This window comes from Leucoraja erinacea, chromosome 1 (genome assembly GCF_028641065.1).
Source record: "Leucoraja erinacea ecotype New England chromosome 1, Leri_hhj_1, whole genome shotgun sequence".
Taxonomy (NCBI): domain Eukaryota; kingdom Metazoa; phylum Chordata; class Chondrichthyes; order Rajiformes; family Rajidae; genus Leucoraja; species Leucoraja erinaceus.
In genome coordinates, this window is record NC_073377.1 from 88,581,675 (window position 1) to 88,602,878 (window position 21,204).

Genomic DNA, 21,204 nt, shown 5'->3' on the forward strand with positions numbered 1-21,204 from the left:
GCTGCAGCCGCGCCTCCACCTCAAGGCCTCCCGTGAAAATCCTGCAAAATAAACCAGGGAAGTGCTGGAAAGCAAAGATCCTATAACGGAGCCGCTATAGGATCTTTGCTGGAAAGTTGAGTCCCGACCCGTCCATTCCTACAACGGACGCTGCCTGCCCCGCTGCGATCCTCCAAACGTCGAGTTGATAAATCTCCCCTTTGGCTTCCGAATGACTGCGGACTGCATTGAGAAAGACTGATCAATGCAACATTGTACACTTGATTTCAAACCAGGAAATCGGATTGGACAAAGGCAACAGAAAAATTAGGGGAAGAAAGAGTCAAGAGTGTTTTATTGTCATATGTCCCAAAACTGTATTGTCATATGTTCCACATTGACTGTATCACTCTATGAAACGGAACTATGAAATTCAAAGTACACAAAAAAGCTGGAAAAACTTAACAGGTGCAGCAGCATCTATGGAGCGAAGGAAATAGGCAACGTTTCGGGCCGAAACCCTTCTACTTGCAGCAGCATAACGGATATATAAAGATAGCACAGAATATATACTGAGCGTACTCTCAATGTAGTAGAACCTCATTTGAAACAACACGATTCACCATTCAAATCGCGATGAAATGCGGTTATTGTAACATGTAGGCCAAGGTGGACATGGGTCTGAAGATGGATCACGAAGCAAAATGTCACCTATCCATGTTCTTCAGAGATGCTGCTTGACTCGCTGAGTTACTCCAGCATTTTGCACCTTATTTTGTAAACCAGCATCTGCAGTTCCTTGTGTCTACATTTTGTTGCACCACTGATGGGAGTTCTTTGAGACCCTCTGTTACTGAGCCTGAAAGGAGGGTCTCGGCCCGAAACATCACCTGTCCACGTTCTCTGGGGATGTTGCCTGATCTGCTGAGTTACTCCAGCACTTTGTGCCTATTTTTGCAAACCTGCATCTGCAGTATAGTTGGTCATAGAGTCAAACAGCGTGGAAAGAAGCCCTTCAGCCCAATTCGTCCATTCTGACCAAGGTGCCCATCTATGCTGGTCCCATTTGCCTGCATTTGGCCCATATCCCTCCAAACCATCCATGTACCTCTACTTCAATCAGTTTGAAGAAGGGTCCCAAGCTGAAATGTCACCCATCCATGTCCTCCTGAGCTGCTGTCCAAGTGTCATGCACCAATTTAGATTTATACGCAGTTTTACAAATAACCCACAGTGGCTTTATCATAATGTGAGAAAAGGGTTAATAGGGATGGTTGATTTATACTACTCTGAAAAATATAACTTAGAAAGAAATAAGGTGTCAGCAGAAGCCAGACTGCTGGTAGAAGAAAGTAACAATATACAGAACAGAGAGAAATTCTAGATAAAAAATAGCAAACAAATAGAAACTTCAGCAGAAGCCTTAGGAGTCTTTGACGTCAGGAGACGTTCCGAGATGTTCTCGTGGGAATATAAACCTTAGTGTTCTGATTGGAAGAAGCTCAATGGGGAGAGATGAGGGTGTGACAATAGTGTGAATGTAATGTACAAAGATAGAAAGCATCTCCATCTTCGTTGTGCCTCTAGGGGACATCAGAGGAGAGGTACCTATTCTGCAGAATATGAAATTAATAAAAACACTTCTTTGCCTGAATTTGTCTCAAGAGGGTTTGTGATTTTGAATCTCACAACAACAACCCACCCTTACCACTGAACTACTATGAACTTTGCATAAGACTAAAACACAAGGAACTGCAGATGCTGGCATCTTGAGTGAAAAACAAAGAGGGTCAGGCAGCATCTCTGTAGGACATGGATAGGTGACATTTAGGGTTAGGATCCTGGTTCAGGCTGATTGTAATGGAGGGATGAAATCTGGAAAAGAGATGAGAGGGACAAAGCCTGGCAAGTGATAGGTAAATACAGATTAGGAGTATTCTGATCAGCAGATGGGTGGACAAATGATAGAGATGAAAAGAAGATAAAAGGGAACAAAAGCAAACAAGGAGATAAAGGGTGTCAGATAAGGAGAGAAGAGACACAGAAGGCAGTGGAGGTCAAGTCACTGGATGCTTTCAAGAGAAAGTTAGATATACTGTAGCTCTTAGGGCTAACGGAATCAAGGGATATGGGGAGAAAGCAGCAACGGGGTACTGATTTTGGACGATCAGCCATGACCATATTGAATGGCAGTGATGGCTCGAAGGGCCGAATGACCTACTCCTGCACCTATTTGCTATGTTTCTAAGAGGAGCAACAGAGGAAGGAAGAGCCTAGGTAGAAGGGAACCGGGTTGGGAGGTGAAAGGGGGTGGGACAGTGGGAGAAATGGGTTGGGCAGAGGGGCTTGGCTGATTTATTGTTTATAGTGTCATTGTGTTATTACAAAGGACCAGCCAGACAGCTCTCTGCATGCTGGTCCCAGAAGTCGATCTCCAATTATTCATTGCAATTGCACCATTGTAGTTTTAAACTGTACACTGTGGGTATGGTTCATAAGTCCATAAGTGATAGGAGCAAACTGACACCATTTGGCCCATCAAGTCTACTCCACCATTCAATCATGGTTGATCTATCTTCCCCTCTCAATCTCATTCTCCTGCCTTTTGCACCCCCTCCCCCCCATAAAGTCCCAGCATTACATCCCTGTTTTGTATTCTAGTCCTCTCGAAATAAATGCTAGCATTGCATTTGGCTTCCTTACTACCGATTCGGCTTGCAAATTAACATTTTGGGAATCCTGCACCAGTACTCGCATGTCCCTTTGCAACTCCGATTTCCGAATTCTCTCTCCATTTAGAAAATAGTCAGCACCTCTATTCTTACTACCAAAATGCATGACTCCACACATTGTTACACTGTATTCCATCTGCCACTTCTCTGCCCACTGTCCCAGCCTGTCCAAGTCCTTCTGCAGGGTCTGTTTTCTTCACACTACCTGCACTTGCACCTATCTTCATATTATCTGAAAACTCGGCCACAAAGCCTTTAATCCCCTCATCCAAATCGTTGATATATAACACGAAGAGTAGCGATGGCAACCAATCATGAAAACCCCCCCCTTTATTGCCACTCTTTGCCAAAAAAGCTTTTCACAGTACCTCTGTGCACTTGACAATAAACTAAACTCAACTAATGTGCATATAGACAATAGGTGCAGCAGTTGGCAGAGAATTCCACAGACTCACTACTCTCTGTGTTTCCTCATCTCCGTTCTAAATTGTGGAACCGTTCTAAACCAGCAATTGTGTTGCAAGTGTAATCATCTGAGCAAAAGATGGTGCACGGTAAATAAATGAAGAAGAAAGCTGATAGATTCTGTGTGGTTCCCATTGGAGATGGAATAGAGCTTTATCTTTACCACATTTTTATGCTTCTGTTACTTTTATTCCATACATTAGATGCAGCTCTAATGGTGACACAAGAAATTGCAGATGAGCAAAAATATAAAGTGCTTAGGAACTCAATGGGTCAGGCAGCATCAGTGGAGGAAATGGACAGATCACGTTTAGGTCAGATTCTGAAGAAAGATCCTCTCCTGCCATTGTCCATCCCCTCCACAAATGCTGCCTGACCCACCAAATTCATTCAGCATTTTGTTTGATGGAAAAAAACATCAATCCTCTTCTTACTCCATGAATTAATTGCTCCTTTATTAGTGCATTTATATATTCTCAGCCCTTAAAATAATTAAACTGTGGCTTCCATTTTAAAGATTGATGTCTATGATTGTGGAACTAGTGTCAATTTCAAATATTATCAGAAATGAATTCTATAAAATCACTTAAAATCAACAGCCTTAGCCAGAATAGAATCACATCTATTAAGTTTGCTTCTGAGGTTTAAATGCTATAAATCGAACAGCATGAAACAGACCTTTTGGTTCATCATCCACACCATCCACTCGTTTTTCACGCAGTCGTGAGTGTACAGAGAGTATACAGGGAGGCTGAGAATACATTCTTGCAGGCACTGTTTTGAGAATTATTGAGAAGGACGTTTTATCACCGATCCTCACTGATTAGACAATAGACAATAGGTGCAGGAGTCCGCCAGCACCACCATTCAATATGATCATGGCTGATCATCCCCAGTCAGTACCCCGTTCCTGCCTTCTCCCCATATCCCCTGACTCCACTATTTTTAAAAGCCATATCTAGCTCTCTCTTGAAAGCATCAAGAGAACCTGCCTCCACTGCCCTCTGAGGCAGAGAATTCCACAGATTCACCACTCTCTGTGAGAAAAAGTTTCCTCGTCTCCGTTTTAAATGGCTTACTCCTTATTCTTAAACTGTGGCCCCTGGTTCTGGACTCCCCCAACATCAGGAACATGTTTCCTGCCTCTAGCTTACCCAAGCCCTTAACAATCTTATATGTTTCAATGAGATCCCCTCTCATCCTTCTAAACTCCAGAGTACAAGCCCAGCTGCTCCATTCTCTCAGCATATGACAGTCCCACCATCCCGGGAATTAACCTTGTAAACCTATGCTGCAACTCCCTCAATAGCAAGAATGTCCTTCCTCAAATTAGGGGACCAAAACTGCACACAATATTCCAGGTGTGGTCTCACTAGGCGCTTTGTATAACTGCAGAAGGACCTCTTTGCTCCTATATTCGATTCCTCTTGTTATAAAGGCCAACATTGCATTCGTTTTCTCCACTGCCTGCTGTACCTGCATGCTTACTTTCATAGACTGATGTACAAGGACCCCCAGATCCCATTGTACTTCCCCTTTTCCCAACTTGACTCCATTTAGAAAGTAATCTGCCTTCATGTTTTTGCTACCAAAGTGGATAACCTCACATTTATCCACATTAAACTTCATCTGCCATGCATCTGCCAACTCCCCCAACCTGTCCAAGTCACCCTGCGTTCTCATAGCATCCTCCTCACAGTTCACACTGCCACCCAGCTTTGTGTCATCTGCAAATTTGCTAATGTTACTTTGAATCCCTTCATCCAAATCATTGATGTATATTGTAAATAGCTGATTGTTCTCAGGGGGTCAGGAAAGCAAGGATCCAATGGCAGAGAATGCTGCTGACACCTAGTTTGGAAATGTTGTTGGAATTATGGTGTTGAAGGCGGAGCTATAGTTACTAAATGGGAGTTTGACGAAGGAGTCCTTGTTGTCTAGGTGTTCCAGCAATGGGTGTAGGGTCAGGGAAATGGCGTGTGCTGCGGCCAGTTGGAACAGTAGGCAAACTGTATTGGATCAATGCTGTCCGGGAGGCTGAAATAAATGTGTGTGATGACCAGCTTCTCAAAGCACATCATGATGGCGGGTGTCAAAGCCACTGGACGGCAGTCATTAAAGCATGCTATCTTGTTTATCCTTGGCACTGGGATGATAGACGTCTTCTTAAATTTGCTGGTCACCTCAAAATGGAGTAGGGAAAACTTACAGATGTCCATGAATACTAATGCCAGCTGGTCCAAGAAGACTCTGAAGATGCATCCGGAGACTCCATTGGGACCACAGAAAGCTTTTCTCACAGAGACTGGGGAGTCTGTGGAAATCTCTGCCTCAGAGGGCGGTGGAGGCAGGTTCTCTGGATGCTTTCAAGAGAGAGCTAGATAGGGCTCTTAAAAATAGCGGAGTCAGGGAATATGGGGAGAAGGCAGGAACGGGGTACTGATTGGGAATGATCAGCCATGATCACATTGAATGGCGGTGCTGGCTCGAAGGGCCGAATGGCCTACTCCTGCCCCTATTGTCTATTGTCTATTGACCAGGTGCTTTCCATGAGTTCACTCTCAGAAAGGCTGACATCTGTCCCAGTAACCATGAGTACAGGTGCACCTGAGGCTGTCGAGGTGGAGGACGTGATTCCACTAACCTCTGTTCAAGGCAAGGTCGTTGGGGAGGGACATGTTGCCAGTAATACCACCTGACTTCACTTGTAGCCCGTTATAGCATGCAAGTCTTGCAACAATCTGTGGGTGTCTGTGTGGTTATCCTGAGACACCAGCTTGATCTGGAATTCCCTCTTGGCATTCTTAATGACTTTGTGAAGGTTGTACATAGATTTTGTGTACCATTCGGGATAGTTTGACTTGAATGCTGCAGAGTTGGACTTCACCCGGGTGTATACCTCATGGTTCATCCATGATTGGTGAGCATTAACATTATCTGCTTTGGTATGCATTCCTCATCACCCTTACTGATGAAGTCCGTGACGGCATATTCATTTCGGTTGGAAACAGAGTTCTTGAATATAGATTGTTTCTCAAATTATTGCAATTTTGATTTAATATTTGGTGCATTTGGTATACTTGTTTGTATTTCTTTTTTTTTTTGGTTTACTTTTTCATTTCTCAAAGCAATTCTGGAGTCTGAAGCTTCATGATGGTCCTCTGGCCATCAAAAAATCTGAGGTCAATGAATAGCACAAGAATGGTCACAGAGAGGTCTAGCTGTACTTAAGGATGTCCATGTTGACCTATGATACCCAATTACCTGAGTGTCTGGACTCTTCAGTTTACCTGAACACATGAGAGGAGATTGTCGCCATTTTATCTTTTCTAACTAGCCACACATCAAAAGGTAGATTTTACAAATTATACAAATTTCAGGAACAAATTCAGACCATTTGTGATTTTCTGATCATTGTAATCAGTGGAGAAAAAGTTCTCCAGAGACAGCCAACATCCCAGCATGAATCTCTGCCCCAATGGAAGTTGTCTAGAGGTGTATTCCTGTGTTCATAACACAATAAGAATTTTGATGAATGCTGAGCTCATATCAAATGAATTGCTTAGTTTCCTCTGAATTGAATAGAGATCTTTGCATTTATCAGCTTTCACTTAGTCTCCTTAGAAATGTGTGTTATCTCTCTCACCATTCTTATCAGTTATTTTCTCTTTTATTTTGTCTTTGCCTTTTGCTTGAACATTTTATGTATCCCAAAGAAATATGACATCAGAATTTTATCAGGTTTTGTGTTTTATCTAATTTGTAAAAAAAAGACCATCAATATGTTCTTGATGTTTTCTATTTGAAAATAAAAGCATATGCTAACTGAGAATAACACATTCAAATTATAATTTGATGGCTTTATTATGATAGAGCAAAACACTTTAAAGAAAATTATAAAAAAATAAAATTGACTTTCTTTATCTACAATACTTTACATAAGAATGCTTTCTTTATCAAAAATACAGCCTAATTTTGCCTCCATTATGTCATCAAGCTGTTGCTCATCTCATCCGCAGTTGAAGCTCTCATCCATGTTTTTGTTACCACCTGGTTCCTAGCCCTTCTCCCCCAAAACCCATCACAAGGGTTCTCTAATCCAGGGCACCTCTAGCCAGCCGCCTAATTTTTACCTTCCCATAATCTGAGTTTCCTGAACCCCATGAATGACCCAAGTCCTTTCATCTCTGTTTTCGAAGGAGATAATCTGACCAGAGACCCAACAATTTGGTCAAAAGGATAGGTGTTAAGGAACAACCATTTGAAGAGAAAAAGGTGTTGAGGCAAAGAATAGGAATGGAATTTCAGAGTTTTGGGATTATTCAGATACTGGCATGGCTGGCAGCAAAGCAGCAAAAGGATCAGGAATGTGTAAAAGGCCAGAACTGGAGTAAAGATGAATTCCTGCAAACTACTTTAGTTTCTAGTCCTCTCATACTTCAGATATAAAATGCCCCTCATTGTGTTCAAATCATTCCATAGAATTAGCAAGATTCTATCACTGTAAGGGTCAACTGTCCAAAAGAATCCTATTCCTTCAGATCTAATTTCTTGTACACCCTAGATTTCCTTCATCACTTCATTAGAGCCATGCCTGGCTTCAAGCATTTTGTTCCTAAGCTGCAGATTTCCTTTCCTAACATCCAATCCCACCCCCCACCCCTCCGTTCCACTGTTTAGTTTTAGTTTAGAGATACAGCGCAGAAACAGGCCGCATCGACCAGCAATCCCCGCACATTAACACTACCTACCCTACACACACTAGGGACATTTTTTTAAAACATTTATACCAAACCAATTAATCTACAAACCTGGATGTCTTTGTGGTAGGAAACTGCAGATCTCAGAGAAAACCCACGCGGTCATGGGGAGAACATACAAACTCCATACAGACAGCACCAGTAATAAGGATCGAATCCAGATCTCCGGCGTTATAAGGCAGTAGCTCTACCGCTACATCACCGTGCCGCCAATAGTGTTGCAACCTAACATCCAGTAATGAAATCTACCTCTAGGTCACCTGTCCTAAAATCTTTTTTTGTGATGTGGAATACATTTTGTATGAATGTTCATGTTCCGGTGAAGTGTATATTACTACACTAATTGTGCTAACATAAGTTGGTGTTCCTAGATATTTTTGGATACATCCCTGGGACCAAGATTGACTTTTTTCCAGGTTCTATGGATTTCAAGGTCAATGGAGATTCCACAGACTCTGCCACAGGTAGACACAGAAATAGGTAAAGATGAGTAATTTTGGGAGGTACTGCACGTCTTTCAACATTTATGTTGGTCTTCTGTATACTTTAGATGAACAGACTTAAGCTTCTCAATGTCTTTCCCAATGCTTTTTCCGCACTTTAAGTGGGCATGGCCAAAGATCCCCAAAAGTCAGTTGGGATATTGTACTTTTTCAATGAGGCTTTGATACATCCTTGAATCCCTTTCTCTGTTCACCCAATAGCAACTTGCCTTTACAGTAATAATTTTGCATGCAAACAAAAAAATGGAAAACTTCACCATATATCAAGGGAAAAGAAAATAAACAGCTTTCTATGCATTTTCTGTCCTAGAAGAGGTCAAACCGGAAAAAAAACATGCCCTAAAGAACTGATAAAGGGTGGAAAGAGCACAGAAGGACCACCAAATCACAAATAACTAAGATGGGCATGGATTTTACATCACTTCATCTTCAGTTTAAATGGCCAAGAAAGTTAACATAAAGAATTGACATGCAGTCATTGTCCACTAGAGGGACTTTTCAAAGAATTCCTCAGCCATAACTCAATGAAATTAATTATACGTGACTAAACACAGGAAAAACTAGGGCAACTTACACCATTGTTTGACCCTGGAGTTATCTCTGTTGATCAGACCCTCATCATGAAAGCTTATTTCTGCCTTTGTTTAAATTGTACCATCATTACCATCGCAGACTCAAGACTCATATATTTACCACCAGAGGGCAGCAAGGGGCAATAGAAATGAAAACAAGTCAGTTTACAACTTAGAAACATGGAAACATTAAAAATAGGTACAGGAGTAGGCCATTCATTGTGATCATGGCTGATCATCCACAATCATTAACTTGCCTTCTCCCTATATCCCTTGATTCTGCAAGGGAACTAACAATTTCATCCATATTACAAAACCAACAATTCATATTACAAAAAAATATTCTGAATTAGAAATTGTGTAACAACTCAGTGGGCTGCTGTCATTTTGCATAGTTATTTACTATATTGAATTGTTGGGCCACTTCAACAACACAATGTTCATTTTATATGTGCTTTAATGACCTATCCTGCACTTAGAGTATTCAAGATATCTTTTTTGTTCTTTTTTTCCCTCCGAATGTGCAAGGAAATGTAGCCAAAAGAGCACATGAATGATCTGATTTCAGGAGATTCAGATGTGATTTTGAAGAAGAGTTTCAACCCAAAATGTCACCTAAGCTTTTTCTTCAGAGATGCTGCCTGACCCGCTGGGTTACTCCAGCACTTTGTGTCTATCCTAGTTGGTTACTTGGAAATGACAGGCAGCGGAGAAATTATGCCATAGTTGATTTAGTCATAATCTGATTGAGTGACAGATCAAGGAACCGAGAGTCCTTCTCCTACTCACAATTCATAAATTCATTTGAATGTTCATTGATCAATGGTACTTTATTGTCATTGTACCGAGATACAGAGAAATTCCTTTTTTGCATACAGTTCAGTAAAAATCTTACTATACAGAAGCAGAATTGCATGGGATCCGAGGAGAGATAGCTGAATGGATAGAAAATTGGCTCTGTAGGAGCCATTAAGCTTGTCAGTATTATAGTAATGTCTAACATTTTTAATATTTTAGTCTTTATCTGTCTGTACTTTTGTTGGTGGGATTTGATACGTAGTAGGAGTGTGTCCTTTTGTTAGAGGAGTCTCGCGCAGACTCGCAGATTAGAAATTATAGTTTGTGTCAGAATATGAGGGGAGATAGTTTTCTACCATGATCACGACACATGTTACGAGGCGACATACCTTTATTTTTATTTATTTATTTATTTAATTTATTAGAGGCAAGTGTACAAAAATATAACCAACGGCATATTACATAATACAGTTATTGTACAGCTTCAATTTTGACTTTTAGCTATAGTTAAGAGAAACGAAGAGAGAAAAAGCAAGAGAGAAAAAGTGGAATGTGCAAGGATAGAACCCCTAGACTACCAAAATGGTGTAGCCAAAGAGTGATTAAGTAAAAAAGAAATAAGGAAGGAATAGAGAAATAAAAAGACAAAAAAGAAAGAAAAAGAGAAGTGATGATATACCTGCCTCGCATCCCTCCCCACCCATCACCTAACCCGTAATTAGATTTAACTCCAAAATTGTGTTGTACCATACTATCCTTGTAATAAATCAATGAATGGTGTCCATGTCTTCGAAAAATGCTCTGGTTTTTCTGCTAAGACAAGTCTAATATTTTCAAGATGTAGCATCTGAGACATGTTTGTAATCCACATTTTAAGAGTAGGGACAGATGTATGTTTTCAAAATTGAGTATTCGTTTTTTCGCCCGTATCAGGCCATAATTAAGGAAACGTCTTTGAAATAATTATAGCTCAGAGCAGGCTTCTGACGTACCTAGAATAATCAATTCTGTGTCGGGGTTCAATTTTATTTTTAGTGTTTTTGAGAAAATTTCAAAAATTCCTCTCCAAAAATTATGTAACTTTATGCAAGAGGTGAAGGAATGTGTTATACAGGTAGTTGCTTCCTGAAGGAGACATTTATCACAAATAGAGATACATTTGGAAATATCTTATTCAGTTTAGACTTTGAATAGTAGAGTCTGTGCAGTATTTTACATTGAATTAACGAATGTCTAACGTTAATCGAACAATTGTGTATGTATAAAAGGTTATCTTCCCATCTGTCTTTTAGAATTTTTAGGCCAAGTTCCTCTTCCCAGTCTCTTCTAATTACCTCTGATGATGGAATTTCTATATTTAAAAGGGTGTTATACAAATATGATGTTAACTTGTTAGACTCCGAATTTCTATTCATACATTCGTCCAGTATATCTGGCAGCAAAGTTTTTGTCGTCTTGGGTATAAGTTTTCAGATAGTCTCGAATTTGATGGTATCTGAAATATTGATTACCTTTCAGGTGATATTTCGACTGTAATTCTTGAAATGAGAGATGAGTTCCCATCTCATAAAGATCTCCGAGTTTTTTTATTCCTAATATTTCCCATTATGTAAACGTTTTATCTGTAATAGATAGCTTGAACAAAGGGCTATTGGCAATTGGTGACAGAAGAGATAAATTTATCAGTTTAAAGGTTGATTTCACTTGTCTCCAGATTCGTAAAGTACTGTGAATAATCGGATATTTATCATATAATGTGTTCTTCAAATTTATTGGAGAGAGAAGAATCGCGCCTCTATTGAAAGGCGAACAATCCTCTCTCTCCATTATTAACCAATCTACCTGTTAGCCTGTATTGTCCAGACAGTAGATTACATTTTTAATATTTGTTGCCCAGTAATAGTATAAGAAGTTGGGGAGAGCCAATCCACCAGTTTCTTTGGGTTTACATAGATGCCGTTTATGTGTTTTATAATCCCAAATAAAGTTTGTAATCAGAGAATCCAGTTTCATGAAAACAATTTTAGGAAGATATATCGGTATTGATAGGAATAAATACAGGATTTGTGGAAGGAAGATCGTCTTTATAGCATTTATTCTGCCTATTAGAGACATTGGAAGTGTTTTCCAGAATTGGATAAGAGCGTTTAAATTAGTAACTAAAGGAGGGAAGTTTGCGTTGAATAGAGAAGTATGTTTTCTGATTACCTGAACACCCAGATATTTGATTTTTTCCGTAGCAATTCTGAAAGGGAATTTTAGAAGGTGTGTCGGCTCTTGAGGTTTTATTGACATAATTTCACTTTTGTTCCAGTTTATTCTATATCCTGAAAAGGAGCTGAATTCCTCTATAAGATTTAATCTATTTGGAATGCTAACTTGGGAATTGGTGATATATAATAATACATCATCTGCATATAATTATATTTTATTATTGGAGTATTTAGAATTATAGCCGTGAATGTTCGGATGTGCTCTTATACTTTCCGCTAGAGATTCAATCACAAGGGCAAATAACTGGGATGATAATGCACATCCCTGTCTATTACCCCTGGATAACTGAAATTTAGGTGAGAGTATATGGTTAGTCAGTATTCTGGCAGTCGGCTTATCGTATAACAGTTTCATCCATGAGATAACATTTTCTCCCAACTGAAATTTTTGTAATACAGGTGCTGTAAAAATATATTAGTCTGTGTCCATGTGCAGCCGCCGACAACATGGCGGTGATGAAGCAGCCGGGGAGGGAACTAACCAGGGATTTGCTATCCCTTGGTGCAGAAGAGGAGGATTTGTTCAAGACTGAACATCACCTGACCGATAGTGAAGATGAGAATGGCAGTGATGATGAGAGAAAACACCAAAAGCTGCTGGAGGCAATTAGCTCCCTTGGTGACAAAAAAAGGAAGAAGAAGATGGAGAGGACAGAGGCTAGTTTGCAGGTTTCAGAGTTTACTGTCAGTTCAGAAGGCACGGATGAGAAGATTCAGCTATCGGATTTGTTGGGAAGCATCGAACCATCGTCTTCTTCTTTAAATAACCTGAAAAAACAGCTCACAAAGTTTGAGAAAGCAAGCAAGACGCTTGATTTACCCCTCAACAAGCAGCAAAGTGAAAAGATTCAAAGGACATTGGCATACGAGAAAACGACAAAGGAGATTACAAAATGGGATTGTGTTGTGTTACAGAACCGGAAAGCAAAGCAGCTCACCGTTCCACTAAACAAGGAACCACTTACTGTCAAACTAATGGAGGAAATGATAGCTGGTTGGAAGGCCCGGACACCCTTGGAACAGGAAATTTTTAACTTGCTTCACAAAAACAAGCCAGTAACTCTGCCTGTTATGACAGATCGAGAACATGCTTCCCGGCGAGCTATGTGTCTGGAGGAGGCACAAGAGCGTCGAGCTGAGCTGCAGAAAGCAAGAGCTCTTCAGTCATATTATGAGGCGAGAGCAAAAAGAGCAAAGAAAATCAAGAGCAAAAAGTTCCATAAAATCGTGAAAAAGGTGAAGCACAAGGAGATTTTGAAGAAGTTTGAAGAACTAAGAAAGACTAATCCTACGGCAGCTCTTGAAGAACTGAAGAAAATGGAACAAATGCGAATGGAGGAAAGAATGTCGCTCCGGCACCAAAATAGTGGAAAATGGGCCAAATCTAAGGTCATCATGGCAAAATATGATAATGAGGCTCGTAATGCAATTCAGACGCAGTTACAAAAGAATAAACTACTCACGACAAAAGTGATCCCTCAGTCAGAGAGTGAGGATGAAGTGGAAGCTGAGGTGGACAAGGATGACATTGTTCCAGATTTTGTGAATGATGTTCAGATGAGCACTACAGCTAACCCTTGGATGTTGGGAAAACTGAGCACTGATCCACAGAATTTTGAAGCTGAGAAACCGGAGGTAGTTTCTGCTGTGAAGTTGGATGACAGTGGAGAATCAGACGAGGGGGAGAAACCATCAGAAGATGAGATGTTACTGCAGGAATTCGATGAACGAAGGAAAATCCGTAAAAAAAAGTGATGGTGCACAGACTGTTAAAGTGGGTGAAATAATGGATGCAGATAGTGTTAACAATAACAAAGAACAGAAAACCACTGTGCCTATTGACCAGGACAAAAAAGAGGATCATCTCGATGAAGACGTGTATGAATTTAATCATATTTTTAAGACATTGGTTAAGAATAAATCACAGCCTTTGTTGATCAAACCGAAGAAAAATCAAAGAAAAAATAAGAAATTGAGAATTGAGAACAGCAAGGAGGACGCACAGATACCGGCAGAGGAAGAAGGCCCAATACTAAATGAACAGTTGGAACGCAAAAAGACTGTCGAAGAACTTGAGGCTTTGGGTCGTGATGAAAAACATGAACTTAATGAGGCATCAGCCTTGAATACACCATAGCTATATTTAAGAGGGAGTTAGATGTGGCCCTTGTGGCTAAGGGGATCAGGGGGTATGGAGAGAAGGCAGGTACGGGATACTGAGTTGGATGATCAGCCATGATCATATTGAATGGCGGTGCAGGCTCGAAGGGCCGAATGGCCTACTCCTGCACCTAATTTCTATGTTTCTATGTTTCTATTTTCCATTCTACTTGATCAAATGCTTTTTCTGCATCTAATGAAATAATTGATGTCTTCTTTTATAGTTCTGTGTGAGTACATTATGTTAAAAAGGCGTCTCAAATTATTAAACGAATGTCTCTTGGGTATAAACCCTGTTTGATCCGAGTGTATTAATTTATTAATGTATTTAATTAATCTTCGTGCCAAAGTTTCCGCTAATATTTTCTGATCTGCATTTAACAGGGCGATTGCTCTGTATGATCCCGGGTCTTACCGATCTTTATCTTTTTTGGATATAAGTGTGATAGTTGATTGAGCTAGTGTTTGTGGTAATGTCTGTTGTTTAAATGCGCATGTATAAAGGTTGTATAAACGCTGGGAAATTACCTCGTAAAATCTTTTATAAAATTCATTACTAAACCCGTCTGGTCCTGGTGTTTTGCCGTTCTTCAGTGAATTGATTGTCTCTTCTATTTCTTTAATTGAAATCTGTGCTCCTAATTCATCTCATTCAACTGGATTAAGTGTCAGGAGATTACGGTTTTCAAGAAAGTTTGTAATTTTTCTCCTTTCTGTTGATATTTTGGATCTATATAAAATTTGATAAAATTGGGCAAATCTTTCAATAATGTCTTTTGGAAGTGTTAACAATTCACCTTTATCTGATTTTTTTGGATAGTATGGTCCTTTTCAAATTTTCTCAACTGGCGTGCTAAAAGTTTGTGTGGTTTGTCGCTGAATTCAAAATTTTCCTGTTTAGTAATTTAAAATAATCTGATAACTCTTGCAGATAGAATTTGATTTAACTTAAATTTTAATACTGCTATCTTATTACGTTTATCTATAGTTGGATCTTTCGCGTTTTTTGAGTCAAGTTGTCTGATCTGTTCTTCTAATTGCAATTGTTCCATCCTATTCTTTTTGCTTTGATATGTTTGATATGAAATGATAGAACCTCTAATAAAAGCCTTAAAATATTCCCTTAATAACGAGATCGAAATACCTGGGGTATCATTGGTCTCAAAAAAGAGTTCCATCTGTTATTTTAAATATTTACAACAATCTGGATTATTTGGTATTTGAGGATTAAACCTCCAGAACGATTTTTTATTAAACATTCCTTCTAGTTTTAAGGAGAAGGTTAGCGGGGAATGATCGGAAATAATACTATTATGGTATTTGGGATTAGTAGTGAAAGTTATTAGTTTAGTGTCCACTAGAAAATAGTTAATACGTGTATAGGTTTTATGTACTGATGAGTAGAAGGAGTATTCTCTTCCGGATGGGTTTGCAATCCTCCATACGTCTGTTATATTTGTATTTCTTATATACATATTTAAGAGTTTGCTGGATTTTGATGTTGTATTATATCTCTTTTGTTGTGAGGATTTATCCAAGTATTGATCCACAACACAATTGAAATCTCCCCCAATTATCAGGTTTTGCTGGGTGGAGTCTGATATTATATTCAGAATTTTATTAAAGAATTGTGGGTTATCAAAGTTAGGAGCATAGATATTTACCATCGTGAGTGGGATAGAATATATATCCCCAGAAACTATGGCGTACCTACCATCTTTGTCTGCTATGGTGTTTTTATGTTTAAATGGTATGCCCTTACGGATTATAATTGCAGTGAACAGGTCATGAATGGTTTCACCTCCCGCTAAATGCTACCAGACTTACTGAGTGCTTCTGCACGTGCTGGTTGGAATTGTCATCTTCTTTAGGAAGTAGCATCATTGATATTCTGCATAAATTACTTTTAAAATAATTTTTGTGATACAACAAGGAAACTTTGGCCCACCGAATCCGCGCCAACCAGCGATCACCCCGTACACTAGCATTATCCTACACACTAGGGCCAATATTACAATTTTACCAAAACCAAATAACGTACAAACCTGTACGTCTTTGGAATGTAGGAGGAAACCAGAACACTGGAGGAAACCCCCACGGTCACAGAGAGAACGTACAAATTCTGTACAGACAGCACATGTAGTCAGGATCGAACCCAGGTCTCTGGATGCCGTAAAACTGCAACTCTATCGTGCGGCACTGTGCCGCATCTAAATGTGTTTCAATATTGCACAGTTGTTGGCATGTACACATGGGAGCTAATCCTTCAGAGGTCATGTGCACAACACAAGCCTGTGTTCACTGAACACCTCCGCTCAGTCCGTCTTAACTTACCTCATCTCCCAGTGGCGCAGCATTTCAACTCCCACTCCCATTCCCAATCTGACCTTTCTGTCCTGGGCCTCCTCCATTGTAAGAGTGAGGCCCAGCGCAAATTATAGCAACAGCACCTCATATTTTGCTTGGATGGTTCACACCCCAGCAGTATAAACATTGACTTCTCTAACTTCAGATAGTCCTTGCTTTCTCTTTCCTTCCCCTCCCCTTCCCAGTTCTCCTACTAGTCTTACTGTCTCTGCCTACATTCTATCTTTGTCCCGCCCCCCCCTGACATCAGTCTGAAGACGGGTCTCGACCCGAAACGTCGCCCATTACTTCTCTCCAGAGATGCTGCCTGTCCCGCCAAGTTACTCCAGCATTTTCTGTCTACCTTCCCCTTGTTTAGATCATCCGGCAAGGGAAGTGTTAGATGCAGACAAATACAGAACCTATTGAAAGTATCGTTTGAGTGTAGAAATGTAATTGAATTATTAATGTTTAATGTTTTATGTGTCCTAACTGTCACTGTATATCATGTTGTCACTTGCGGGCGGAGCACCAAGGCAAATTCCTTGTATGTGAATACTTGGCCAATAAACGTATTCATTCATTAGTTCATAGGTGCAAGGAAGTTTTAGGTCTGAGTGAACAGTCTGTAATGTAAGCAGTCAGCAACGAGTGAAAAGCCTAGAAAAAAAGTGTTTAGTCCTTTAAATCGAATGGTTCTGTGAAACAGTAAGATTTACAATGACAATGGGAGATTACAACTGAGCTTTACCCTATTACAGGTGACCTTGTGGCAAATTTAACACCGGAATAACATTTTAATGCAAAGAAACATCCTGATGTAAAAAGTCACATTTCTTCGGTGGCCTGGCAATTACGTTCTATTCTGCATTAAACAAGTCATTAACTGCACAACACAATAATAATATATGTTTAATCCAAGCATTTTATCAGTATTCCTTGGCTCCAACAAATTTTTGGATAAAAGTATTCAACCAACAAAAAAGTAGGATTGCTAAACTAATTTCATTTTGATAATGAAAAATAACCCTTTTAAAATCAGTATCAGTTTAAATCACCACTTCTACTCTGATATAAAAACTGATATTAAACATTAGAATGTGTATTTGTTCATTATACTTTACTGCTTCTAGTCAAGAGTTAATGTTGATAGATATTCTTCTCTAAAATTATTTATTGTTTTGCTTTACAAAAACATGATTTCAATATTATTGTACAGGCATCAACAATTTATCTTTTGAAAGGTAAGGCGTTTTGGAGAAATATTTTGCCATGATGACAAAATTATTGTCAATTTAATTAATTAAATAATTTAGGTGAATAATTTAGCCTCCCAACACTTGAAACAAATATATTCACGTAAATGTAAATTGCTTAATATGCATAGCATTAGAAAACCCAGGCAGCTTCCAAACCACCTTGGGGCAGAAAAACAAGTATCCCTGAGATGCATTTGCAAAACAAATTACTCTGACAATAATTGCTGGGCCGTGTGACAGGTCATTAAGCCATTAACCTCCCAATATAGGTGAAATTAAAGCTCCGCAACCATTACTGTGATTAGGACTGATTGAAGGTGACCCCACACATGAAGCAAATGTTAATACATTTCCAATGGACAACACATTTAAATTGATATCATCTTTCACAAACACTTTGAATCATTTAATGGGGGATTACTTCCCAATAAGCAATTAATGTATTAACATAATTTCTTTGGCTAACACTAGCTTTACTACTTAATGGCCAGATAATTGCAAAAAATAACCAGCCTGTTGTAGCTCAAAAGCTGCCTACCCCCCACACTGGATCCCTATCAGTTTGCCTACCGCAAGAACAGGAGTACGGAGGATGCCATCTCAACGGCACTTCACTCCGCCCTCTCCCACCTTGACAACAGAGACACTTATGTAAGAATGCTGTTCATCGATTACAGCTCAGCATTCAACACCATTATTCCATCAAAACTGATCACCAAACTCGGTAACCTGGGCATCGACCCCTCCCTCTGCAACTGGATACTGGACTTTCTAACCAACAGACCCCAGTCTGTGAGGTTAGACAAGCACACCTCTTCAACCCTCACCCTGAACACCGGCGTTCCTCAGGGCTGTGTGCTGAGCCCCCTCCTCTACTCCCTCTTCACCTATGACTGCACACCTGTACATGGTACTAACACCATCATCAAGTATGCAGATGATACAACGGTGATTGGCCTCATCAGCAACAACGATGAGCTGGCCTACAGGGAGGAGGTCCAGCACTTAGCAGCATGGTGCGCTGACAACAACCTGGCCCTTAACTCCAAGAAGACCAAGGAGCTCATTGTAGACTTCAGGAAGTCCAGAGGCGGCACGCACACCCCCATCCACATTAACGGGACGGAGGTGGAATTTGTTTCTAGCTTCAGGTTCCTGGGAGTCAACATCTCCGATGACCTCTCTTGGACCCACAATACCTCTACTCTGATCAAGAAGGCTCATCAGCGTCTCTTCTTCCTGAGGAGACTGAAGAAGGTCCATCTGTCTCCTCAGATCCTGGTGAACTTCTACCGCTGCACCATCGAGAGCATCCTTACCAACTGCATCACAGTATGGTATGGCAACTGCTCTGTCTCCGACCGGAAGGCATTGCAGAGGGTGGTGAAAATTGCCCAACGCATCACCGGTTCCACGCTCCCCTCCGTTGAGTCTGTCCAAAGCAAGCGCTGCCTGCGGAGGGTGCTCAGCATCGCCAAGGACTGCTCTCACCCCAACCATGGACTGTTTGCCCTCCTACCATCCGGGAGGCGCTACAGGTCTCTCCGTTGCCGAACCAGCAGGTCGAGGAACAGCTTCTTTCCGGCGGCTGTCACTCTACTAAACAACGTACCTCGGTGACTGCCAATCACCACCCCCCCAATTCTGTCAACATGTTGGAGGCCGACGTCTGTCACACGAGCGAATGAAGTACCATTTGTCCAAGATAGGCAGCTGACCAAGATGAACAGAGATAGTATGAGTGATCAGGATGGTAAATAGATGTGCACTTGTGTCCTTCAATGGGATTGCTCTTATAAAAAGAAGCTTAGGACAAAAATGCAACATTCTGTTGCCAGGTTGGGGTAGATTAGTTGGGATCAGAATTGTCTTGACATGGTTGCGATACCACTTGGTGGAGAAAATTTTCAAATTGAAAGATGATAAAAATGAAAAATATATTAAATTGAAAATACTTTTTAAAATACTTTTTGAAGTTTGAAAAGCTATCAGGCCTTGGATTGCATTGTTTATTTTGGTGTTGCCTAAAAGCCACAAAGATCCAGTATTCAGTGGTTAATAGAACTCTGCCGGCTCACCACTAACCTCTGAATCAACTGAAACTAATAAGGCAGAATAACACAACCCCCAACTCCCCTGTCCCCTGCCACTCCCTGACATAATAACATGAACCATGTACAGTAACACTCCATCTAATGCTGGCAAATACAGTATTGAAAATGGGCATTTTAATGCCAAAATATGTTACTGCCTTTATTAAAATGACAAACATATATGTGGTAGGTGTATCATATTAACTTGGTAAAATAATTCCAAAATGAACACGTAAGTTTTTCAGAAAGATAGTAATTTGATTCATCTCATTCCCCTAAGTATCTCAGTTGTCATTTCTGAATCTGGTGGGCTGTCTAGACAGCTGGTGTGAAGTGCTGCAAAGAGTTAGGACCAATTTGCAGTGAAAAGACATAGTAAGATTAAACAAGAACTTACCAGTTTGAAGTTTGATCTGTATTTTATGAAGAGTTACGATGAGGGATTACATGAAGAACCCGTCCAGCACGCATGCGCGACATACTTCAAAGCAGCGGTGTGGAATCACAGAACGACACAGTCATTTAAATAAATATAGTAAAGAAAAGGAGAGCTTAGATACCAGTTTGATCTCTATTATTGAGGGTGGGAGCGGAGGACACGTAATCCCTCATCGTAACTCCTCATAAAATACAGATCAAACTTCAAACTGGTAAGTTCTCGTTTAATCTTACTATTTTAGTTCGGAGTCACATGAGTGACTACGTGAAGATTTTAAAGCTATGTGATTTCAAACCGTGTAATAGTTCATACTTCACTCACTGCCGAAGTCATTTGAGGGAGGAAGTATGTTATCGTAGTCAACCATGAATCTGTTTGTAAAAAACAATAATGGTGTTTATTAGCAATAACAAAAAACAAATTGCTCCCCCGGGCTAAATTATATATTTGCAGATTGGAATATTTTCTCTGCAAATGAAGCAGGTTCTGCCAATGGCTTATTATAAAAAGTTTGAAACGTTCTTTCCCCAGACCACCCCGCTGTAGCTAGGATGTGGTCTATTGGTACGTCCATTCTCTTAGCCGCCGACGTGGGTGCTGCCCTGGTGGAGTGAGATTTATACATGTTAGTATTTATACCAGCGGCTTTCAGCACCTGCTTGAGCCATCTTGAAATGGTTTGGCTCATTACCCGGCCATAAGGTTTCTTGTGGCTGACCCATAAGGCTTTTTCTCTCCCTCGATGGATTTTAGCTGTGTCAATATAGTTCAGTAGGTGGGTCATGGCACATAACCCTGGTTCTGGTGGGTAGGCCCGGAATTCCA

General features: G+C 40.2%; 1 protein-coding gene across 1 annotated transcript; it reads left to right on the plus strand.

Annotated features, from left to right (window-relative positions):
• Positions 1 to 12,499: 12,499 nt before the first annotated feature.
• On the plus strand, positions 12,500 to 14,234 carry LOC129698979 (U3 small nucleolar RNA-associated protein 14 homolog A-like). The gene is given in 2 exon segments (XM_055638525.1): positions 12,500 to 13,825; positions 13,827 to 14,234. Coding segments are annotated over 2 exon segments (1,689 nt in total). The 5' UTR covers positions 12,500 to 12,529; the 3' UTR covers positions 14,220 to 14,234.
• Positions 14,235 to 21,204: the final 6,970 nt, after the last annotated feature.